General features: G+C 46.5%; 1 protein-coding gene across 1 annotated transcript in view; it reads right to left on the bottom strand.

Moving 5' to 3' along the window:
• STK10 (serine/threonine kinase 10) overlaps positions 1–26,036 on the bottom strand; it is a 117,531-nt gene that overhangs the window by 50,960 nt on the left and 40,535 nt on the right. Inside the window, exons 3-4 of the mRNA XM_061189932.1 lie at positions 15,241–15,289; positions 10,320–10,469 (exon numbers count right to left, since the gene is read on the bottom strand). Of these exons, the coding sequence (XP_061045915.1) occupies positions 10,320–10,469; positions 15,241–15,289 (199 nt within the window). The remainder of the gene's footprint in view (positions 1–10,319; positions 10,470–15,240; positions 15,290–26,036) is intronic.

Consider the following 26,036-nt stretch of genomic DNA (forward strand, 5'->3'; position numbering starts at 1 on the left):
CCAACACCTTGAGAGAACTGTCGATGTTCAGTCTGAAGCCTGGCTTCGAGAAACTGCAAAATTGTTATATAACTGCTGGCCACCCCCCGGGAGCCTCCGCCTGGGTCTGGAAGCCACGATCGGGTGCTTTAATCAGACTCACAATTTCAAACCAGGAGGGAGCATAATGCTGAGAGATGGGCCTGAACACTAGAGAGGTGGGTTCCAGTCTTGCCCCTTCTATTTCACCAGGTTCATTCATCTATTCATTCAGGTACCATCTGGAACCACACACAGGCCCAGGGCAGAGAATACAGTGGGGAAAAAGCAAATGAAGTCCTTGCCCTCGGGCAGCTCAAAGCTTAGTTGTGGAGGCAGACAGCAATCAGATAAGCACCAACTCAAAAACATGTAAAGTGATGGAAAGTTAGGGCTGCGGGGCTGGGAGGGTCTACAGTCGGGGGATGTGACCTCAAGAGAGCAGGGAAGGGAGGACCTGGAGGAAGTCCAGATAAGTGTCACCAGGCTATTCATTCATTCAATAAGCACTAACTGAACATCCCTCATGGGCCAGGCACTGTTCTAGGCACAGAGATGAACCAAAACCCTCACCCTCATTGGCTTGTTATTCTGGTGGTGGAAACAGGTTCTCCACACCACGTGATTCCTGGTAATGAGAAGGGCCATGCACGGATAAGGCAGGGCAAAGGGACAGAGAGTTCTGGATGGATGGGCGGCTATTTTAGACAGGAGGTCAAGGTCTAGGGGAAACTATTTCCAGGCAGAGGAAGCAAGCTGGCTGGAGGGCCCAGGAGGGGCAGGGCAGCATGGCTGGAAGGGGGTGGACTTGGATAAGTGGGGAAATAGGCAGGGGCCAGGATAGTTACCAAATCTCTGACCCTCAGTTTCCCCGCCAGTGACATGGGGATGGTGAGACTGTAGAACTACTTTGTAGGGTTGCAGTGAGAATTAAATGCCACATAAAGCAAGCAGCTCCAAGCCCAGCTCTTGGTAAATGCTCTGTCATGATGGTGAATATTCCATGGGTACTTGAGCTGGCACCCTCGAGATCCTTAGGTCGGGAAAAGGACGAGGCTGTACTGAGACCCCTTCCTGGGAATGGTCAGGAAAGCTGGTCTCTGAGCCCCAGTCAGTGCTAACTGGACAACAGCTACTCCATCAGCCGATGACAGTGTTCATGGGACCGTCTGGCTATTGGGGTTGGGGGGCTGTCGCCTTCCAGGGTGGGAGCAGCTACTGCTGCAGGGTGAGATGCAAAAACCAGGAAACCCAGGTGAGAAGCCAGCTCTGCTGCTGACCACCCTGTGGCCTGGGCAAGTCATCACCCCATCACTGGGCTCCTGGGTAAGAATGGGGAGCCAGGCTCACCTCCTTCCTGTTGGGTCCGCCTGGGCCCCACGTGGGCCTGGCTATCCTGTAAACACCAACAATGGCTGGCACGCCATTCCACGACAACTTTGCAGGAGACTGACTGCCTCTCAGACCCAGGGTGAGGCTTCCAGGAGGGAGGCTGGAGCTGGCCACTCCCATACCACAGCGCCCACTGGTCCCTTCCGGAGAAGGGAAAGGAAAAGCAGAAACCACCAACTTTCAAAATGACACACAGTTGGTCCCCAGGGCCCTCCCTGATGCAAGCGCCTGCCAGCTTTTTGGGTGGCTGCTACTTCCCCTTCTGGGGACCAGCCAGGAGGGTGGGGCGGCCCCTCCCTGCAGCCCAGAACCCTCACACTGTCCCTGGGCAGTGGTGGCCACAGCCGTTTGCTCCCTGAATGGAGTTTATAAGCCATATCCTCCGATAGGTGGATGGCTGCCCTCGGACAATTCAAAGGCAGTCTGGGATTTTCAACAGGCAGTCTCTTCTGTTGAAAACACTCCTCCCTTCCCTTTTCCTATTTTAAAACAAGAATCAGAGACAAAGCAGCAGGCAGGTGGGGACTCCATAAATTATCATTTCCATATGGAAAGAGGCCATTTCTGCTTTGTCCACAGCAGTATCCCAGCACCACATGTGCCACATGAAACACTCAACAGGGCTATCAAATGAACAACAGAATAAATGAACGGACGGAAAAAAAATGGCAAAACTGGGTTTTAAGAAACATGTTTGACAACAATTCTATTTCTGGAAATAAATCCCCCCCAAACAGATTTCAAATATACATGGAAGCTTCTGAAAGCATTATTCAAAAGAGTGAAAAATTAGAAAAAAACCTAAGCTGCTGCTGGAGCCTGGTTGGCAGATAGTTAAGTAAATTTGGGCTCACCCGGACCATGAGATAACATGCAGCCCTTAAAAAAGAACGAATTTGGGCTTCCCTGGTGGCGCAGTGGTTGGGAGTCCGCCTGCCAATGGAGGGGATGCGGGTTCGAGCCCTGGTCCGGGAAGGTCCCACATGCCGCGGGGCGGCTGAGCCCATGCGCCACAACTACTGAGCTTGCGCTCTGGAGCCCATGAGCCACAACTACTGAGCCCACGTGCCTGGAGCCCGTGCTCCACAACAGGAGAGGCCACTGCAGTGGGAGGCCCGTGCACCGCAGCGAGGAGTGGCCTCCGCTCGCCGCAGCTGGAGGGAGCCCACGTGCGGCAGCGAAGACCCAACACAGCCAAAAATAAACAAATAAAATAAATAAATTAAAAATGGATTTCTATTTAAAAAAAAAAAAAAGAACGAATTTGCCTTTGTACCTACCAACTTGGAGTGCGTCCATAACACGCTGCCCCCACCATGGTGCTGACAGACCGACGCACTGTGTGGAATGAACAGTAGGAATTCCAGTTGTATCTTAAAAGAATGACCCACGCACACTGCATGCACACAAAGACGTCCACAAACATCGAAAAGAGTCTGAAAGGCTGCACATCAAACTTAATTGTGACCACCTCCCCGGAAGTGGGATTTTGCTGGGGGCAGTGTGCTGAGGGGGCCTTACATTTTTTACTGAATACACTTTTATTCTTTAAAATGTTTATGATAGAGAGTACGCATCGCTTTTATGAAAAGCAGGTTTGAAAAGCTGAGATGCATATGGTGAAGTTTGGGGTGAGGGTTGTGGGGTTTTGTTTTTGTTTTTTCTTTTTTAAAGTAAAGCTCAGTGGGGGCCAGGATGTGGTGAAAGAACTTCACACTCCACTGGGGGGTGTGAACTGGCGCACCCAGCGTGAACGGCACACTGGCCACAGGTATCAACACCACCCGACACGCTGCACACACCCAACAATCCTAATTCCAAGACTCCCTCTTAAACGTGTGATTACAGACAGAGACTTGCAGACCCATGAACAAGCATGCCCATCACTGCGCTTGTTAGAGGATAATGTGAGAAACCTCACGAGATGCCTAAATATCCAACTTTGGGGGTTTCATAGGTCAATTATGGTTTGTGCACATGATGGAATGAAAGAAAAACATTAAATAACCATGTTTCCGAGGAATATTTAAGGATATGGGGAATTATCTGATATTATTCAATTTTTTTAAAAAGCTGACTGGAAAAAATATATATATATATATATACTATGATCCAAATTTTTTTAAAAAATACATGTTAATCTAATAAAAACTAATATTTACTGAGAACTTATAAGGTGTGCAGCACTACACAAAGAGGCTTATGCGTATCATTTACCTTCCTCTGTATGTCATTTTGCATCTCATCAGCATATATATTCCTATGTATGTCATTTATATCTATGACCCTTTGGGGCAGGGAAAATTATTATCCCCATCTTACAGATGAGGACAAGGAAGTTTAGAGAGATTAAGTAGCTTGCAGATGGTCACCCAGATCTAAGGACAAATGTGACGCTAAGTCTGTGCTCTGCCACTCTCTGGTCTTTCTGAGCTCAGAAAAAAGACTGGAAGGAAGCAGTGCATCTTGGCAAGATTAGAAGAGACTTTAATTTCCTTCTTTGTGGGTCTTATTCCTAACCGTCTATACGACTTTATCTACCTATATACTCATTCATATATTTATTTTCTTATTACCAAGGTAATACTGCTTATCAAAAATTCAAACATTTACAAAATAAAAAGTCTCCATAATCCTGGCAGAGATAAACACTTATGAGTTTGCTGCATAGAGCTCCAGATTTATTTATAAAAATAAAAATCATATATGTAAATAAAAATATATTAAAATTATAAGTATAGATCATTTTCAGGTATTTGCTACTTTTAACAATGAAATCAGATTAAACATACTATTCTGCAACTTGTTTTTCCCCCCTTCACAGTATGTATATACATCTTTACAAGAGATTACACATTTTCTACAACTTAATTTTCAATAGCTGAAGAAGATTCCATCGTATGACAGTACCATAACTTATTTAAGTAATCCTCTACTGGAATAAATTGGATCATTTCTGATTTCTTGCTGTTACTAATACTGTTGCAATGAATATCATTGTACATATCTTTCTATACATGTATAAATAGCACATATTACTTTTATAATCAGAAAATTACATAACAGTGTAAAATGCATTACGTATTATACACACACACACACACACACACACACGCAGTGAACTTAGAATGTATGAAGATATATAAGAGAATCTTTCATCTGTCCCCTTAACCGCAGGCGACCAAAAGAATCCAAGATAAGAGGAGCCTTTCCCCAGACAATGCCAGTTAAAGGCAAACCACTGCCCAACTGTCCTCCTCTCCTGGACCCTCCACCCCACACCAGGGGAGTCCACAATCTAGCTTGGTCAGGGCTTACACTCGAATTCTAGGTGTCTGAGAAGCTTCCAGGTGGGCCTCAATCAGGGGTCGTGCCGTGTGCCCCAGGAAGTATTTGGAAATGAATGGGGGCAGTCAGGTTACCACAACAAAAGACAGTGCTGCTGCCATTTAGTGAGAAAGAGCCAGGGACACTGCATCTCCTTACAGGGCAAAAGTGTCCCAGCCAGCCAGCAGTGGCCCTGTGGGCAAACACTAGCCACAGTCCTCATGGTGCAGACAGAAAAGTGAACCCTCTCTAGAGGGTTTGGGACCTGCTGAAACTGGGGTGGTGACGGGAGAATCAAAGGCTCCCATCCCCAGCCCTGGAATCCCAGGGTTTTCCTTCCTTAGAGCAGCCGGAGGCATGCCTGGGCTCAAAAGAGGGAGGCTTCCACCAGTCACCCAAGTGACCTCTCTTAATTATCAGGACGTCTGCCTTCCCAGGAGCATCATGGCAACAGTACCAGGCAGGGAAGTGAGAAGAGTCTACTGTGATCTGAGACAAACTACTTCCTGTTTCTGAGCCTCAGTTTCCTCATCTATTAAATGGGGGTCATATTATGCAACCAACTGTGAGACTGAAAGAACTGCTCTATTTTTCTGTTTCTATTTTTATTTTCTTTTGTTTTTTAGGCAACCAGGTACACATGACCACTAATGAGGGCTTTGCTTTCCCATTCATTCCCCTCCATCTTCGGCCTCCTACCCCACTGCCTTCATCAACTCTCTCTTCTCCCCGATAACCCTGCATTTTTCTGGTATTTTCTCTCTCTCTCAACCTCAATTGCAAATTCAGTGCTTTGTTCTTGCTTTCCATCCACTTCTGCCTCACTCACTCCCTCTTCTGGGTCTCTATTACTCCAGCAGGCTGTGCCAGTCTACGGTGGACAGCAATTTGTTTTTCTGGCAAGTCCAAATCTTTTCTCCTTCTAGAAAACCATCTTGCCCACCCCCAACCCCACTGTTTCAGGAGGGCGAGGGGGACTTCCATACTGCTACATGATCCCGCCTCCATTCTCAGAGACTGACTACAAGCTGGGCCAATCAGAGAAGCCCTTCTTACTGGGCCTCCTTGATTGGTCCAGGGATCTGCACCCGAGCCACGCTGGGCCAATCAGAGCTCTTCACTGGGATTATTGACTCTGAGACTTGAAATGATGAGGTTCAGTTCATCCTGCAGGAGGTGATGCTGGGAAAAGTAAAATTAAACCCAGCCAGAAGCTGTGTGTGAGGGGTTGGACTGAGAGCCTAACCAACATGCACAGAAAGGCAAAAACCAGAGACAGTCGTGGTAGCATTGTCTTCCAGGGTCCAACTAACTCCATGTCCAGCTGCATATCTTCCCCAGCACGGTTCCATACACCACATACACACATTCTCCTGTCTGCCTTAAGTCGCGTGAGACCAGTTTTTATCACCTGCCACCAAAAGAGTCTAAGGAGGGTAGTGGTTAAGCACATGGGCTCTGAAACCAGATGCACTGGTCTAAACCCCAGTTGTTCCTCTTACTAGCTGTGTGACTTTGGGTAAGTTAATTAACCTCTCTAGGTGCCAAATCCTTCCTCTGTAAAATGTTATCAGTAGTCTGTGAGGATTCAATGAGTTACATACCAAACACTGGCTCAGTGCCTGGTAGCCACAATGAAGGAACCAAGACCCCAGCCTGCTGGCAGCAGCAAACAGGAATTCTGGGTTAGGGTCCAGGTGGGGGTGAGAGGCAGGTGACTGGTTCCTGCCAGGCCTACCTGCCAGGCCTCCTGAATATCAGGGGGCCTTTGGGAAGTAGAGATCCTGTAGTAACTTAAACTGATAAAGTAATGGCAATGCTGGACGCTACTATTTACTGAGCACCTACTATGTGCCAGGCTCTGTGTTAGGCACTTTGATTTTTAGGCCAGTTCAGACCTCTTCTCGGAACCTGAAAGACCCCAAAAGTTGTGAAATTCACCTCCCATCTTCAGAGAAGCACCTCTGGGGAGAGGAACACAGGTTCTTTGGAGAATGAAGAACATTCCTCCTCACGACAGCTACTATGAGACATTCCTCAGCCCAGGAAAGAAACTCAACCTTTGCCAGGCCTCTCTGATGGGCTGGGCACCTATAGATGCTTTGCATATATTATCTCATTAAATCATCATACCAATTCCATGAGGTAAGAACTACTACCCCACTCTGTTTGAGGAAAGTAAGGTTCAAAAGGGTTAGGTGACTCATCCAAGGCCAAGGGCAGGTCCAGGACAAGAGCACAGATCTTTGGACCTCAAAGTCCTCACCCCACTTTATATCTGAACTGTCACTGGTGGCAGTCACTCTTCCTTTCCCTCTCTGCACAAATGGATTCCCACCGGCCATTAAGAACTGCTTCACAGCCACCCAGAGCTGGAACGTGTGCTCTGCTTGGCAACTATCAAATGAATCTCAGAGGAAGTTTGAAATCCTAGACAGAAGTAAACATTTAACACAAGGAAGAAGCCAAATGCCTAGCAGCAGAGAGGGACAGAACCCTGAGCCTCCCTGTGACAGTACTTTGTATTTCAGCCCACTGGTCACAACCCTGTGAGGAGGTTCTGTTGTTACACCCACTGCACAGATGAAAAGACTGAGGCCTGAATGGTTAAATGTGTTTGTCCAGCTCGGAAGTGGCAGAGCCAGGATCTGAACCAGGCTTGTCTGTGTCTAGGGCCGACGCTTTGCTCAGCTCATCCTGCTGCTTCCCATTTATTCCCACTCCATCGAGAAACACAAACTGTCTCTGACGAGGTGACAGCTCTGCTTGGGAGAAAGATCTGCTGAGCAATTCTCTCATGCAGCCCTGAGTTGCATAATGCCCCTCCAGGGGCCCCAGATGGTCCCAGGGACCTAGGAAGAGGCAGACAGGCTGCTACCTTGTCTCCCAGGCCTCCTCCACTGCTTCACCAGGCAGATTCCAAGCCCCAGGGGGAAGGAGGATTTTCCAAAACATAATATCAGGCCTCAGCAGGCGTCCACACCACAGCTCCCAGGGCCCAGCAGTAATTGTGCTCTCCCTGAACTTTTCTTCCTCCTTAATTGGCTTCCTGGTTTTCTCAACTGCATCTGCCAAGTCATCTGGAAAGCTGATGCCCCCATCTGCTTCTGGTGGGTTCCGAGTGGGGTTCTGGAGTCAGCTCGGCACGTCAGCGCCCTCCCGATTGAAGGGGTGTATGGAGGAAGTCAGCAAGGGAACGGAGACCCTCACTGGGCACATCTTAGCCCGAGACTGCTGGGGCCCTCCCTCCATCCCTGTCTCCACCCAGGGCTTCCCGGGCTTCCCTGTGCTGACAGCCCCTCAGGCTGCTCCTGATCCAGGCTGTCTGTGTCCTGTCTCCTCCATTTGATATGTTCTTTTTTTTAGATATTACAGTATGTATTTACTTTATTTTATTTATTTTACTTTTTTTAGTATTTTGCATATTTTTTTCAATTAAAAAAAATTTTTATTGGAGCATAAATGCTTTACAATGTTGTGTTAGTTTCTGCTGTACAATTAACACGTATCTGTGGAATCTAGAAAAATGGTACAGATGAACCTATTTGCAGGGCAGGAATAGAGACACAGACGTAGAGAACGGGCATGTGGACACGGCGGCGAAGAGGAGGGTGGGACGAACTGGGAGATTAGGATTGACATCTATACACTACCAAGCGTAAAACAGATAGCTAGTGGGAACATGCCATAAAGCACAGGAAGCTCAGCTCGGTGCTCTGTGACAACCTAGATGGGTGGGATGGGGGGGTGGGGGGGAGGGAGGTCCAAGAGGAAGGGGATATAGGTATACATTTGACATGTTCTTGAAGGCTGAGCCGAAGGTTTGTCTTGAATTCCCCAGAGCACATAAGACTCTTCTGTCCCCAGATTCTCCCTGACCTGGCCCTTCCCTGGCCACCTCCCTCCACCTGTGACAGAGCCAGTCCACTGGCAGCTAGAGTCAGGGAGACCCAAGTCCAAACAAACCCTGCTGCTTCTCCCCCCTCATGGACTGATCCCAGGCATCTCATTCCATTGTGGGCCTCAGCGTCCTCACCTGTGATGGGTATAGTCGCCTCCCCTCCCCCAAGTGTCCTCAGGAGTGCTGACTAAATGAGATGACATCTAGAAAGTGCCTTGTCTGATGGCTGGCACCTAGAGGGTGCTTCATAAACCCGATACATACGCGTTATTTTTATTATCACTTTTTTTTAATATTTTATTATTTTATTTTTATTATCACTTTTAACTCTTCTCATATTTACTCCTGCATTTATGCAGGAGTAAATATGAGAAGAGTTAAAAGTGATTGTCTTGGGGGGGGACAGGGAAAGGAGATGGTAGGAGTAGAGGACACATGTATGTGTTATTTTGGTTAAAAAAACTTATTAAAAATATAAAGAAATTCTGACGAACCTTGAGGACATTATGCTAAGTGAAATAGGCACAAAAACACAAATGATTGCATTTATATGAGATTCCTAGAGTAGTCAAATTCATAGAGACATTAAAGATAATGGTGGTTGGGGACTTCCCTGGTGGTCCAGTGGTAAAGAATCCACCTTACAATGCAGGGCACGCGGGTTAGATCCCTGGGGAGGGGACTTAGATCCCACATGCCGAGGGGCAACTAAGCCCGCACGCCTACAACTACTGAGCTCGTGCGCCTCAACTAGAGAGCCTGCATGCCGGAAACTACAGAGCCCACGTGTTCCGGAACCCGCATGCCACAACTAGAGAGAAGCCCGCGGCGTGCTGCAACAAAGAGCCCGTGCACCGCAACTGAGACCTGATGCAGCCAAAACTAAAATAAAAATAAATTTAAAAAAAGAGAGAGAGAGAGAATGGTGGTTGCCAGGAGCTGGGGGCAGAGGGGATGGGGAGATGCTGTTTAATGGGTACAGAGTTTCAGTTTGGGAAGATGAAAAAAGTTCCGGAGATGGATGGTGGTGATGGTTGCATAGCAATTTGAATGTGCTTAATGTCACTGAACTGTACACTTACAAATAGTTAAGATGATAAATTTTGTAATGTATATCTTACCACAATTGAAAAGAAAAAAACAGAGAAGAGACATAAAAAATAATAATAAGGTTTCACTATATGCCCCTGATGTTCTATTTTCTGTCTAGGAATGGATGAGGGTGGTCTTTCCGTCCATCACTATCTCTCAAATTCTGCCTATCAGAAGCAAGAGCAAAAGGGGTTGGGCCAGTGCCTCCTTGCAGCGCTGCTGGCCTATGGGCATGATCACTCTTGGTAGCAAGGGGCTGTCCTGTACACTGTAGGGTGCTGAGCATCCCTCTCTCTACCCGCCAGATGTCAGTGGTCTCCCCCAACCTTTAGTTGTGACAACCAAGGATGTCTCCAGACATTGCCACTGTCCCCGGGGGACAAAATCACCCTCGGTTGAGAACGCTGGATTAGATGCAGCCACGATGGGAACTGTGGCCCTGTGGCCCGGGGAAGACCAGGGAGGACCTCGACATCCCGTGGGGGTGCAGACCCACACTCGCTCCCTCCTGCCCGCAGAGGCCAGGCTGACACCCCAGGCAGGTGGCGCAGGGCTCTGCTTTCCCGCCTCGCCCACAGACACCCCTTACCCAGCCTGATGTCTCCCTCAAGCGTCATCAGCACGTTGCCAGCTTTCAGATCCCGGTGGATGACCTTCTTGCCGTGCAGGAAGGTGAGGGCTTCCAGCATCTGGCGGCAAACCACCTGAATCTGGGGCTCAGTGAGGCCTCTGTCCAGCTCTGGAAACAGAGAGTACTTGTTAACTCAGCAAGTGCTCAATGCAGGCAACTCCATGTCAGGCCCCTGCCAGGTACAAGAAATACATAAGCCGCCAATGTGGTTGAGTACTTACTGTATACCAGGTTCACTTCTAAGCACTTCACATGGTACCTGCTTCGTCCTCACAGTAACCCTATGGAGCAGGCACAATTGTTCCGCCATTTCACAGGTTAGGAAACTGAGGCTCAGAGAGGTCAAGTCACTTGCTCAAGGTCACACAGTAGGGAGTCACAGATCTGAGATTAAAAACAGCCAGCCTGGCTTCAGAGCTCAGGTTTGCAAACACAACCTTTCCGAGGGGCAGAGACCTATTCTGTGAGCGGGCACTGAGTGTCAGGCTCCATGCTGGGTGTGGGGACACAGAGAAGGGCATGGAAATGATAAGCAAATTTTGGAACACAGGGGGGTTGGGGGGCATGGGAGGGCAGGACAGGCAGCAACCCCTTTTGCCTGGGGAATCGGGAAGCTCCCCAGAGGAAAGGGCATTCGAGCTGTGTCTTGAAGGAAGAACAGGTGTTTGAGAGGAGAAAAGTGGGGCAGGGCATTCCAGGTCAAAGAACCAGCCAAAGCGAAGGCCTGGAGGTGACATGAGCTGGTGTTGAAAAATGTTAACTGGCCGGTGGCGGTGGTGCCAGAGATGGGGAAGGTGAGGGGCCGTCACCAAAAGCCTCTTGTGTGCTAGTTGGGGCCGTGCATGCGCGCACACACGCACACACAGACACACACACACCCACTATATACAACCCAGCGTCCACTGAGAGACGGCAGGGCCTTCTTTTCTGAGCAGGTGAGGAGCGCAAAGAAGAGTATTCCACAGCATTAGCAAAGGACCCCGCTTGGCTGGCGGGGAAAGTTAAGTGGAGGTCGGACATTGGCAGGAGCTATGGAGGCTGCATTTTCTTTGAAATGCAATGGGCAGTCTTGGAGAGGCTCTGAGCGGGACAGAGATACAACCTGAGTTTTGCGTTTAAAAAATTCCTCCTGGTGCAGCGAGTGAAGAGCTTGCAGGGAACAAGAGTGGGCAGGGGGCTTGGCTGGGGGCCACACCGTGGTCCAGGAGGGCTAGAAGGTGGCCAACGCTTTGAAGAGGAAGGATCCCTGACCTGGGTCGGGGAGGGGGGAATGACAGAGTGTGGGACCAAGTGGGTGCAGTGGGGAGGAGGGGTGCGAGAAGAGTCAAGGATGACATGCCCTGCTCTCTGCCCCGCTGGTCACCGTGATTATTGAGTTTTTGCTGCCACCCAAGCTCCCTGTGCTGAGGTGAGCCTCACAGCCCTGCCTGCTGGGCCTTCAGGCTGCAGGCTCCCAGGCGGGTGGGCCAGAGCACTGCATTGAGGCCTCCCTCTGGCTGCAGCGGCACTCTCCCTTCTGACTTCCCAGGGCCAGGGCCAGGGTGGAGGCGCCAACTGCACTGTCCTGGGAAGCCCGGCCCCAAAGCAGGGCTCCTGGACCAGAGGTCCCTCTCTCTGGGTCCACAACTGCTCCCCTTCCCAACTGCTCATCCTTAACCCCTGCGCTTCCCCCAGCAGGGGTCTAGGCTCAGAGCCTGAGGGGACTTCAGGGCCACACAGACTGCGCCTGAACCCAGCGCTGCCTCTTACTGGCTGTGTGGTTTCTGGCAAGTCGCTCTATCTCCCTGCATCTTCATTTCCTGGTCTGTAAAATGGGAGTATGATGATAGATGTAGGCAGGGTTCCAGCGATAAAGCATGTTAACTTCTCAGCATGGAGTATAGTCAATAAAAGGTGATCGCTGTTATGCTGGTCCTGAGATTATGTCAGATTATCTGCAGCAAATCTTTTAAATGTCAAAAATGAGTCTGGCTCATGTCTGATTTACTTACATAAATGAAACAGGAAAAATCAAAGTGATGATGTGATGATCATGATCTCAACGCCACCATTTTTGGAGCCTTTACAATGCACTAGGCACAGGGATAAGGACTTGGGTATATTATTTCATTTAATCTTTACAATAATCCAGTGAGGTAGATAGATAAGACACATTTTTAAAGTCCAGTTTATTGAGATATAATTTACATACAGTAATATTCACCTTTTTTGGGTATAGAGTTCTATGAACTTTGGCAAATGTATGCAGTCACAAAAACAGCACCACAATTTATTAATAGAATACATATTTCCATCACTCCCCAAATTTCCCCTGTGCCCCTTTCACCCCCATTCCAGCCCCAAAGCAATCACTAATTTGATTCCTGTCCCTATAGTTTCATCTTTTTCTAGAAAGGCATATAATTGGAATCACACAGTATGATAAATTTTAAGATGAATTTTTGATTACACAGCAATACATGAATACTTTCTTCTTAGTAAAAGAAGCTGCAACACTGCAGATGAGTCTAAGTCCCCTTTGAAACCACATCCAGACCCGCCCCTCACCCTACTGTTCTTCAGGAGGGCTGAGAGCCAAAATGTTTAGCAGCTAGCAAGGCGTGGCCAACAGGATCAGAACAAACTAAGATGGCCATGTGGTGATGTGCCACGTGCATGTTCTTCCCATGCCGTAAAGGAGACAGCCCAGCACCCCAGCTACCAAGCCAAGGAACCTGGGATGGACCTCAGGAAGCCTGGACCCCAAGCCCAGGCTCATCACTTTGCACAACTCTGCAAGGCGATGGGAGACAACCTAGGGCAGAAAGCCCCTCTGAGCAGGGCGGGCATCTGCGGGAGAGTCAACCCCTGACCACAGAGCTGCAGCCAGAACCTGGCTCTCCTTGTCCCAGCTTCTCTTCTCCCACCTTGATTTCTAAAATGGTGATGGCACTTTTCCTTTGACTGCTGCCACCAAAAAGGAGCAAACCACTTGAGGCTGGAGCAGTCGGTTCCACCAGGAGAAGTGAGACAGAGAGCCCAGGGTGAGTTTGCCTGCTGGCTGAGCAATAGCCTGGGGTGACGTCCCAGCTGTGAATGAGCTCAAGGACCTGGGACTCATCAATGCCTCTTCCCTCTCTGATATCCTCCCCGAGGTTTCATTCAGCTAAGCGGCAAACTGGGAGAGGTAGGCTGCTAGTTGGTTCCCATTCTCCCCTCTTTTTTAAATATCCAAACATATGCCAACCAGCCAGAAGACCACATTTCTCAGCCTCCCTTACAGCTACGTGTTACTATCTTCTAGCCAGTGAGATGAAAATGGAGGTGTCATGTGGGGCTTCTGTGATGTCTACTTAAAAGAGTGGCAGTGGGATGTGTTTTTGTGGATCTGTCCTACCCTTCCTTCTTCTATCCTGCTATTTGGAATTCTGATGTGATGGCTGGAGCTCCCACAGCCATCTTGTCACCAAGAACAGAAAATCAGCATGAGAGTGGGGCCAACACAGAGGAAAGTAGGGCCAAGAGTTGGAGAAGGAAACCAAGTTCTTACAACAATGTTTTTAAAACCCCTAGCTCAAGTTGTGCCTGAAGGCTGACACCCTTAAACTTTTCAGTCATTAGTGCAAATAAATTCCCCCTCCCACATCCCCCACCTTTTTTTTTTTTCCTAAACCAGTTTGAATAGCCCTTATAACCTAGAGCATCTCAACTCATACAAGATCACCATTTTTATGTTGTCAGATTCTACCCAGAACAATGAAAATCTTCAAAGGCAATCTCTGCTGGGAGAAGGCACACCCAAGGGCCATATCACAAGTGCCCGTATCCTGTTCCCCACGGTCATTTACCCACCTGGGAACTCTGGGAGTGGCAAGAGGCTCTGCAAGGAAGGCCAGCATTCTATAGCTCAGGATGGGAAAGGGCTGCCATAAATTTAAGACATTCCTGAGATAAACTGAGGGGGAAAACACCCTCTTCACAATAAAAATGTGGCTGAATGGTGCTACATTATACTGAGGGCCTCTCCTCTCCCGAACTGCCCTAGAATCCTGGACATGTTATTCAACCTTCTGGGCCCAAGACTCTCAACCTCTCCTCACTCACTGCTCACCAGGGTGGCAAAAGCAAAGGATAATGCAGGGCAGGCAGCAGTTAGGAACAGCATCTCCCAGACCTGGGTTCACATCTCAGCTCTGCTGTGTGACTCTGGGCGAGCTCTTTAACCTCTCTAAGCATCAGTCTGGTCAATAAAACAGAGATGCTCTTTCTGATTTTATACATGAGGATAATATACATGAAAGCAGCTACCATAATCTCTGGCATATAGTGGCCATTCAAAAAATAGAGGTGATTACTAACATATATTTTTTGTTACTGCTCAAGCTTGCCTAGAACAACAATTTCCCCACTGAGCTCTTATAGAATGGGTAGGGATCCCCACTTTACAAAGAACCTCCCTCAGGTGTCTCATTTTCACCTCCTAAGAGTACTGTGGGGTCCGGCAAGGGGGCACCACACCTGTCTTATGCTGAGGGCTTGAGGGAGCGAATGACCCGCTCAAGGTCATGTGGCTTTTTGAACGGGAAGTGTTGGTCTTCCAAGTGTCCTGCATCCTCTCCAGTAACCCAGCCCCTGCTCCCAAAAGGGGACAGAGTGGGGAGGTACTCAAACAGGCCATGGGCATTACTGGGGCGGAGGAGTGACGGACACCAGTCCTAAGCAGCGCCAACCCCAGCACCACTGCACTGCATCAAGGAAGACTCACCCAGGGGGCTTCCCTGGCGGGCCAGTGGTTAGGACTCCATGCTTCTACTGTAGGGGGCACAGGTTTGATCCCTGGTCGGGGAACTAAGATCCCGCATGCCGCGCCAAGAAAAAAAACAAAAAGCAAAAAACTCACCCAGCATGATGGCGTCCACAGCTCCCCCAGGACAGAACTCGATCATGATCTGCAGAAAATACAAGGCAAAGTAACGATGAGCAGGCGCCTGGGAGAACCACCAGATCTAGGCCTTCAAGAGGCTCCCAGCCCAGCGTGGCAGATGGAAAAGGGCAATTAGAGTAAAAAGTGCCGTGGGTATTGACACAGGCCCTCCCTCTCTGGTCCACTCCCATCGTCACACTTCCTGCCCCACTCTGGGCTCCTATCATATATGAGAAGATGCTTTCTCTGTTTTTTAAAGTGCGGATAGAGGTGGATGGGGAAGGCAGAAAGTGACACAAAATTTAAGGCACTCCCAGCATCTCCTCCAGCCCTGGGCTCCCGGCCCCTGCTTGTTGTAAAGTCCCTCCAACCAAGCTCAGCAGAGGCAGACACAGTGCCTGCAGGGCGGTGAAGAAGGCTCGTCGCTCTAAATAGAAAAGAAAACCTCAGCCATGACCCAGCTGGGCCAGAGCCAGCTCTCCAGCCAGAGGACGGAGAAATAGCCTTAAAGTTTCGATGAGGCCTCTAAGCTTGTGGCCGACCTTTCAGAGGCTTCCTGGCAATGTAAATATGAGGATGTGGTGATGCATGGCTGGCCCCAAGTCTCAAGTCCACGGCTCACTAGTTGTGACCTTGGGCAAGTCACTTCAATCGTGTGAGCCCGTTTTCTCAGCTGTAAGATGGGGCTGCTATGCTATTCCTCTTAGCTGGGCCCCAGCTCTGAGTATATTTAGGGGAAAGGACACCCCTGGGGGCAAGAAACCAAAGGAGGTCAAGCAGGGGGCTTTAAGCTGGGCCAGGGACACCAGAGATACTGGGACCAGGGGTAGCAAGACTGCACCGCCCTCCCAGCCCAGGACAGCAGACAGGCCTGCCACACGCGGTGCAAGGCTACTCGCCATGGGAGGGAGTGATGCAAGGGGGCACCCACCCACTCACACACCACCACCTGCCAGGGAGGAAAGACCTGGCCTCTGACGCTCCTACAGTCACTCTGGTCCTGCCTGGCCATCGGAACATCAGGCCTGACCCCAGCTCCCCCAGACTACCTCTCTACCACTTTGGTGACTGTCGTCCTAAATAAAAGTCATCAGAGATGGATTAATGTCCTGCAACCCAGAACACGAGGAAGTGGTACTTCTTTCTCCCACTCACTCACTCATTCATTTGTTCATTTAACCAACGACCAACCAACCAGGCTTGTTCCCAGCAGTCAGGGTGACCTGGACACAGGCATTGACCTCTCGAAGCTCAGTGTATCATTCTGCCTTTTAATAATCCTCAGCTCCACAAAAGAGAACCCCAAATCCTGTTAATTGCTAGAAAAAACCCAGCTACAAGAGGCAGTGGCGGAAAAGAAGCCAAATTTAGTCACCAAGCAAGGCCACTTACTAGTTAAGTGGCCTGTAAGATGGTGGGATACACGCCCAAACCCCACAGGAGTGACAAAGTCATCTGGGCCTTGCCGGGCAACGGGTGAGGCTCAGTCAGTATGAGCTATTCCTATGATTCCTTCCTTGAGCTCAGAGGTTCAGGCTTTTTTGGTTTTCGTGTTGTCCTTTGAGACCCCATGAAAGCCACCCTCTCTCCTCTCACACAGAAAAATGCAAATACATACAAATGTTTGTGTGCAATTCCACTGACTTCTTGCACGCCCTGAAGTCCCACCACCAAACCCAGGTTAGGAACCCCTGCTCTTCACCCGCTACTATCTGTGCGGCCTTGGCAATGACCTACCTCTCTGCAAAATGGGATAATACTATGGATGCCCCCAGAACTACTGTAATGATTGGATGAGGTGGTATTTATAAAGCAACAAGCCTGAGCCTCACACACAGCAGACACAGGACAGGCTCAGCCACTCCCTTCTCTAACAGGGGGCAGCTGAAGAGGAAAAGGTCGTAGTGCCTCAGATGGGAATAAAGACACAGATCTACTAGAGAATGGACTTGAGGATATGGGGAGGGGGAAGGGTAAGCTGTGACAAAGTGAGAGAGTGGCATGGACATATATACACTACCAAACGTAAAATAGATAGCTAGTGGGAAGCAGCCGCATAGCACAGGGAGATCAGCTCTGTGCTTTGTGACCACCTAGAGGGGTGGGATAGGGAGGGTGGGAGGGAGGGAGATGCAAGAGGGAAGAGATATGGGAACATATGTATATGTATAACTGATTCACTTTGTTATAAAGCAGAAACTAACACACCATTGTAAAACAATTATACTGCAATAAAGATGTTAAAAAAAAAAAAGGTGGTAGTGCCTCTTAATTAGCTATGTGACCCTGGGTAAGCCACTTAATGTCCCTGAGCCTCAATTTCTTCGTCTGTAAAATGGCACTAATCTTCTCTCCCTCCAACATCATCAAGACAGTCAATGACATGCTCAACACAAAAGCCACACCAACTAATATGCACTTGTCGAATCTAGCAAAGGAAATCACTAGAAAGTGTCACACTTAGACCATGTTATTTAGGCTTCCTACAAAAATATGCCTTCCCAGAACTACAGTTCATCAACACACCCGTTGCCAGTATCAAAAGTCAGTATGAGAAGTGGTCAAACCCAGGCAGTTCCTGCATCTTTCAGTGAAACTGTCCCTTACACAACATCCTTACTCAAGGTCCCCCATGACCCCTCCTCTCCCAGGCCAGCACTAGGAAAGCTTGAGCATTGTGCCATTCTGGTTTGCTTCCTCTTCTGCAATTCGAGAGCTCCATGACCCCTTGCCCTTCCCGTATTTTTTTACTTATTATTATTATTATTTTGCCTTGGCTGCTGGGAAGCTCTGAGCTTAGCTTTGGTTTTATTCCCATGAATAAATGTACCGACTTTTCATTCTATGCCAGGATTAAACCTATAATACTTCACAATTTGCATATGGACCCCGAGGAAGTATCTTTAGGAGATGACTGCCCTGTAACACAGGCGTCCCCTACCCCTGGGATCTAATGCCTGATGATGTGAGGTACAGCTGATATAATAACAGAAATAAAGGCACAAAAAATGTAATGTGCTTGAATCATCCCAAAACCTTCCCACCCCACCACCCCGGTCCATGGAAAAATCGTCTTCCACGAAACTGGTCCCTGGTGCCAAAAAGGTTGGGGACCACTGCTGTAACCCACACTTCAAACTGTGAAGTTTTTTTTGAAACAGCAGTCCTTGTTCAGAGTTAATCAGAGTGATGTTCCATTAATTAACTTTTTGTAATTCTGCCCAACTGTACTCTCACATGTGGCAAAATAAAGTTTGATTTTTCTTCTTTTTTTTTTAAAGTTGCTTTTTTTTTGTCCTTTTGGTTTAAAAAGCTTCACGTCTTGATGCCTTTTATGTGATGCCAAAAGAAAAAAAAAAGTCCCTTTCATGACATGGTTCTCACTGGGTTCCATTACATGGATAACACTTTACCTTTCAGCTTGTCAGTGGTAGAGTCACAGGGGGCTTATATAATAAAATTCTCAGGGCTTTTACAGAAACGCATGAGGTTTAATTAATAAAATAATAATCTCAATAAATGCAATAAAAACAATAAATAAAAAGAAAATAATCATCTTGATGCCTTAGGAAATTACTAAATATGCCTGCTTAGAAAAGAGAATAGAAACATACATCAATACCCACAGAAGGATTACCGGTGTTCTGTACTTTCATGTATTTTCCATATTTTATTCAACTAATATGTAATATAAAATTTTATATTAGAAGTACTCTTTTTTTTAATGGAAAGTACTGGCCTAAAATCACCCATGGCTATAGACGCATCTATTCATCTGGAGGGGGATGGGGTTGTGCCCATCCACGATGAAGGCCCCAGCAGGACCATGCCCAGAGCATCCTGTGATGAAAGGAGGCTCCTCAGGATCCAGGGTTCCTGGGTACAAAGCTGATGGCCTCTAAGCCCTCACCAAGCCCAAAATCCAACAGCTCCCAGTACCAAGGACCGACTCCTAGAACCCATCAGAGGCTCATCCATCACTCTTCCTCGAGAGGGCAGCAAGCAGCTTGTGACCCAGGTTTTTCCCGGGATCTGGTGAAGGGAGGTTTGTGATCAGCTTAACTCATCAACAACTATCAACTGAGAGTCTACCAAAGGGCTCACATTGCTAGGCAAAGCAGGGGCCACGAAAGAAGCATTTGATCAATAAACACTACCTGAGCTCCTAGTCTATGACAAGCCTGGGGACCCAGGACGATTCACACAGGTCCCTGCCCTAAGACCACAGGCAGAGGCAGACGCAGACAGAGGTGAATGGTGCAGGCACATCATGACTATAATTACCCAGAACTTGTGGCCACAGTGGTTAACCCAGCTTGGAGCTGGAGAGCTTGATAAAACACAGATAATCGGGCCCAACCCCAGAGTTTCTGATTCAGTAGGTCTGGGGGAGGGTCCAAGAATCTGTATTTTGAACAAATGCCCCAGGGATGCTGCTGCTTCTCCCCCCGATTATACTTTAAGAACCACTGCTCTATAGGAATTTGCAAAAGAGCAAGAGGTCTGGACCCTGGAGTCACATCTCTCCTCCGCCTAGCAAAAACATAATGTAAGATGGTGGTACAGAAATCTTGGGGACAAACTGGCGGAATTACCATTTCTTTTATGTTCCTTAATTAACCTGAACTTCATCATCAGTGTTTCTTTTACTTCTTGCCTCTAACCAAGGAGCTAGGGGCTTGGGGAGGATGTAAGATCGTCCTGGTGAGCCTTTACCAAATGATGGTTTGAGAAGCCCTGGGTATTGGCAAAGAGGCTTTAGGGATTTGCCTTATTAGAGATGGTCAGATTGAAACAGAGGAGTATTTCAATGAGTATTTTTTTAAAAATAAGTATAAATATAATTATTTAAATACCCTCCCATCTTTAAAAAAAAGATTTGAGGGCCTTTGAGTGTGTGTGTATCAAGGGGCATGATGAAGATCAGGTGGGTAGAAGTGACACCAAAAGCACAAGCAATAAAAGAAAAAACAGATACACTGGACTTCATCAACACTAAAAGCTTCTGTGCATCAATGGACACTATCAAAAGAGTGAAAAGACAACCCACAGAATGGGAAAAATGCCTGCACATCATATATTTGACAACAGGCTAGTATCCAGAATATATAAAGAATTCTTAAAATAAAACAATAAAAGGACAAATAACCCTATTCAAAAATAGGTAAAGGATTTGAATAGATGTTTCTCCAAAAAAGATATAGAAATGGCCAATAAGCACATGAAAAGATGCTCACTCTCACTGGTCATTAGGGAAAGGTTAATCAAAGCCACAATGAGATACCACTTCATGCCTGCTAGGATGCCTAGAATCACAAAGATGGACAATGGTAAGTGTTGACAAGAATATGGACAAATAGGAGCCCTCATACACCGACAGTAGGAAAGTAAAATGATGCAGGCACTTTGGAAAACCGTCTAAATGTTAACAGTTTAAAATGTTAAACATGGCATTACAATACGATCCATACAATTCCCCTCCTAGATACATATCCAAGACAATTAACAACATATCCACTCCACAAAAGATCCCAAATAGCCAAAACAATCTTGAGAAAGAACAAAGCTGGAGGCATTATACTTCCTGATTTCAAACTATATTACAAAAGCTATACTAATCAAAACAGTTTGGTATCAGCATAAAAACAGACATACAAATCAGTGGAACAGAATAGAGAGCCCAGAAATGAACCCATATATATTATGGCCAATTAATATACAACAAAGGAGGCAAGAATACACAATGGGGAAAGGATGGTCTCTTCAATAAATGGTGTTGGGAGAACTAGATAGCTACATGCAAAAGAATGAAACTGAACCCACTATCTTACACCGTACACAAAAATCAACTCAAAATAGATTAAAGACTTGAATGTTAGACCAGAAACCATAAACCTCGTAGGAGAAAACACAGGTGGACATCGGTGTTGACACTAGTCTTAGCAATATATTTTTTTGATCTGACTCCAAAGGTAATGGCAACAAAAGCAAAAATAAACAAATGGAACTACATCAAACTATAAAGCAACTGCACAGCAAAGGAAACCATCAACAAAATAAAAAGGCAATCTACTGAATGGGAGAAGATATTTGCAAACCATATATCCAATAAGGGGTTAATATTCAAAATATATAAAGAAGTCATACAACTCAATGACAAAAAAACCAAACAACCTGATTAAAAAACGGGCAGAGGATCTGAATAAACATTTTTCCAAAGAAGACATATGGATGGCCAACAAGCACATGAAAAGATGCGCAACATCACTAATAATCAGGGAAATGCAAATCAAAACCACAATGAGATATCACTTTCCACCTGTCAGAATGGCTATTGTCAAAAGGACAAGAAATAACAAAGTTGGTGAGGATGTGAAGAAAAGGAAACCCTCATTCATGCACTGTTGGTGGGAATGTAAACTGGTGCAGCCACTGTGGAAAACAGTATGGAGGCTCCTCAAAAAATTAAAAATAGAACTACTATATGATCCAGCAATTCCACTTCTGGGTATTTATTCAAAGGAAATGAAACACTAATTCGTAAAAATATATGCAGCCCTACATTCACTGTAGCATATTTACAATTGCCAAGATATGGAAACAACCCAAGTGTCCATCAATGGATGAATGGATAAAAATAGATGTGGCATATGGAATATCAAGGGACCCCAAATAACCAAAGCAATCTTAAAAAGAACAGTTGTAAGAAACTGTTCAAAGAAAGTTGGAAGTCTCACATTTCTTGATTTCCAAACTTACTACAAAGCTACAATAATCAAAACAGTGAGGTACTAGCATAAAAACATATAGACCAATGGAAGGAGATCCCAGAAATAAACCCTTGCATATGTAGTCAAATGATTTTCAACAAAGGTGTCAAGACAATTCAATGGGAAAAGGACAGTCTTTTCAACAAATTTTGTTGGGAAAACTGAATTACCCATATGCAAGAGAATGAGGATGGTCCCTTACCCTACACCATATACAAAAATTTACTAAAAATGGATCAAAGACATAAATGTAAGAGGTAAAACTACAAAACTCTTAGAAGAAAAAAATGGGGGAAAAGCTTCATGACATTGAATTTAGCCATGATTTCCTGGTTATGACACCAAAAGCACAGGCAACAACAACAAAAAATAAATAAACTGGACTTCATCAAATTTGATAACTTTTGGACATCAAAGGACACTATCAACAGAGTGAAAAAGCAACCCACAGAATGGGAGAAACTACTTGCAAATCATATATCTGATAAGGGACTAATATCAAGAATATATAAAGAACTCTTTCAACTCAATAACAAACAAAAAAATTGGGCAAAATACTTGAACAGACATTTATAGGTATACAAATAGGCAATAAATGCATGAAAAGATGCTCAGCATTACTAATTAGGGAAATGCAAGTCAAAACCACAGTTAGATATCACTTTACACCCATTAGGCTGGCTATTTAAAAAAAAAAAAAAAAAACAGAAAATAACAAGTGTTGGCAAGGATGTACAGAAATGGGAACCCTGTGTATGTAAAATGGTGTGGCCACTGTGGAAGCGAGTACGGCAGTTCCTCAAAAATTAAAACTAGAATTAAAAAAATTAAAAATGGAATTGCCTTATCAACTGGCATTCCACTTCTGGGTATATACCCAAAAGAACTAAAAGCAGAGTATCAAACAGATGTTTGTATACCAATGTTCAGAGCAGCATTACTCACAATAGCTAAAAGATGGAAACAACCCAAGTATACATCAAGAGATGAATGGAAGAATAAAATATGGCATATCCATACAATGGAATATTATTCAGTCATAAAAAGGAATGAAGCACTGATACATATGAATGAACCTTGAAAACATTATGCTAAGTGAAAAAAGTCAGACACAAAAGGCCACATATTATGTGATTCCATTTGTATGAAATGCCCAGAATAGGCAAATTCATAGAGACAGAAAGGAGATTAGTGGTTGCCAGTACCTGGGGGAAGGCTCCCAGGGCAAGAGACCGTGGGCTCTGAAAATATGACCCAAGTGCTTTTCAGCTCAGAAAACTGCTGACACTATGTGCCAAGCCCTGTCCCAGGCCCTTTATTCACAGTCTCTCATTTAATCCTCACACAGTTCTATAAGATGAAGACAGTAATAATCTCCATTTTCTAGATCAAGGGTCACCAAAGTTTTTCTGTAAGGAACCAGATAGTAAATATTTTTGCCTTTGTACTTATGAGCTCTTTGTTTCCCTGGAGACCTCAGCCCATAAACATGTTCAGAGGGTGCCTGACAGGGGACAGCCTGCAGTCCTGCTGGCTTTCCACTCTGGCTGGAGGCCAAAGGAAACTGGAAACCTGTGTTTACCTCGATCCCCTATCAGTTTAGATTAAGCAGCTGTCATGGTGTAGCATAAGGGTCACGGTCTCGCTACATGATCCTGGCAGGCCACATCACCCCTCCTATCATTCATCCATTCATTCATTCATGCATTTATTAGGCACCTACCCTGTTCCTGTACTATTTTAGCCGTGGGAATTTAGCACTGTACCTGCACAGCTCAAATCAAGAAGTACTCTCTTCCCTCTCAGGCCAGTGTCCTCTCAGAGTTGCCCTGGGACTGGTTACTATAAAAAACTTCTTTGCAGCTGTTGCAAATGAAGAATCAGTTCAATACTCCTTAGGACTGAGAAAGCCAGAATTTAAAATCTCTTCTCTACCTGATCAACCCTTCAGGACTAAACCCTGACCCCACAGTGCCATGCCAAGCGGATTTCCACCCTTCTAAATAACACACACAGAAAACACCACCTGTGCACTGCTTCCCCCATATAATCTCACTCCACACCCTCAACCGTCTCAGGACGTAAGCAGTTGCCCGGTCAGTTAACCCGGGTCAGTCTCAGTTTCCCCACCCATGACATTTAACAGGAATCAAGAGTTTATTCTGTGCCAGGCCCCTTTGCATGGATTATCTTACACGCACCATTTGAAGTGGGTATCCTAAAAAATGCCTCTGCCTCATGGGGTTTTTGGGAGGATTAAACAGGATAATGGATGCCTGGCACTTAGAACATTACCTGGCACACAGTAAGTAAATGCTTGATAAATGTTACCAATTATTATCAGTATTTGGTGATACTTTATTCCCATTTTACATACGAGGAAACTGAGGTTCAAAGAGATTAAGGTCACATAAATAGTAAGTATCAGAGCCAGGACCTGAACTGGGACATATTTGGGTGCCAAGTCAGCTCTGTCTCTCTGATGGAAGAGACCTAGTGACCCCATCCTCCCTTCCTTGTGCCTCAAGAAGGAAGCCACACGCAGTGGTTAAGAATCCGCCTGCCAATGCAGGGGACACGGGTTCGAGCCCTGGTCCGGGAAGATCCCACATGCTGCGGAGCAACTAAGCCCGTGCGCCACAACTACTGAGCCTGTGCTCAAGAGCCCGCAAGCCACAACGACTGAATCCCGCACGCCTAGAGCCAGTGCTCCGCAACAAGAGAAGCCACCGCAATGAGAAGCCCGCGCACTGCAACGAAGAGTAGACCCTGCTTGCCGCAACTAGAGAAAGCCCACGCCCAGCAACAAAGACCCAACTCAGCCAAAAATAAATGAATAAATAAATAAATAAAAAGATTCCATCATCTCTTCAAAAAAAAAAAGAAGGAAGCCACAAGCTCGAGACACAGCCCCCAGGTGGTGGAAGAAAAGGCCCCTCTGTCTCCCTGCTCCAGCCCTCACTGGGCCCCACTGGTCAGCTCACACACACCAAGTGAGCTCGCTCACCCAGAGATAAGGGAGCCAGGATGTCACAGCCCAGATAAGAGAGGGCCTGGACCACCCACAGGGTTTTAGACATTAACGTGTACAGCCCACAGGCAGCAGGGCCAAGTAGCAGGATGGGTCAGCACTGCCACAGCCCGACCGTCCGCAGGGGACAACTGAGGCATGCTCAAGCCATACCCTGGAGACCACACGGTGCTCGGGGCCTGGGTCCCCTCCTTTCCCTGGCCCTTCCTGAGGCCGGCAGGAGTACTGGGTACACAAAAGGGGCTCAATACATAAATGTTGGCAACAGTCCTGGAAGTAAAATTAAATAAAATTAAACCTCTTCTATAGGTCTGGACATAGTCCCAGATCTGCCCCTGTCCTTCTGTGACAGTGCTGTCAGAACCACTTTCCTGCTTTGAGCCTCAGTTTTCCTACCTGGAAAATGAAGCTTTTAACATCTGTAAGGTCATTTTCAACATTGACATTTGAGGGTCCAAGGTGATGGACATCACTTTATCATTAAATAAGCAGTTAATATTTATAAAAGTCCATTCATATCATCCATTATCAGAGCCTGGACCTGGTATGTGAATAGTAAGTGTTCACTGAATGAATTTATGAAGAATGAAGAAATATGAATGAAACATTTCAGTGGCTTTGAGATGCCCAGAAATCAGGACAAAACAGCCAACACAGACTAACACAGCTGATTCTGCAAAGAAAGCTGGACAAAAGCAAGCCAGTCCCTCCCTCTTCTGCCACCCAAGAGAATAGAGATGATGGCTGCCATTACTGAGTGCCTAATGCATACCTTAGAGTGCTAAGCATTCTACAGGCATTCCTTTACTTACTCCTGTGAGCAGTTATACTTATGTCTATTTTACAGATGGGGAAACTGAGGTTTGATGGGGAAAGGGCTTCCCCAAAGCCACTCAGTTCCTAGGTGAGAGAACGAGGGTATAAACCCAGGTCTGTCTGACTCTAAGATGCAAAGATTGCTGAAATGTGCA

Source organism: Eubalaena glacialis, chromosome 4 (assembly GCF_028564815.1).
Source record: "Eubalaena glacialis isolate mEubGla1 chromosome 4, mEubGla1.1.hap2.+ XY, whole genome shotgun sequence".
NCBI lineage: Eukaryota > Metazoa > Chordata > Mammalia > Artiodactyla > Balaenidae > Eubalaena > Eubalaena glacialis.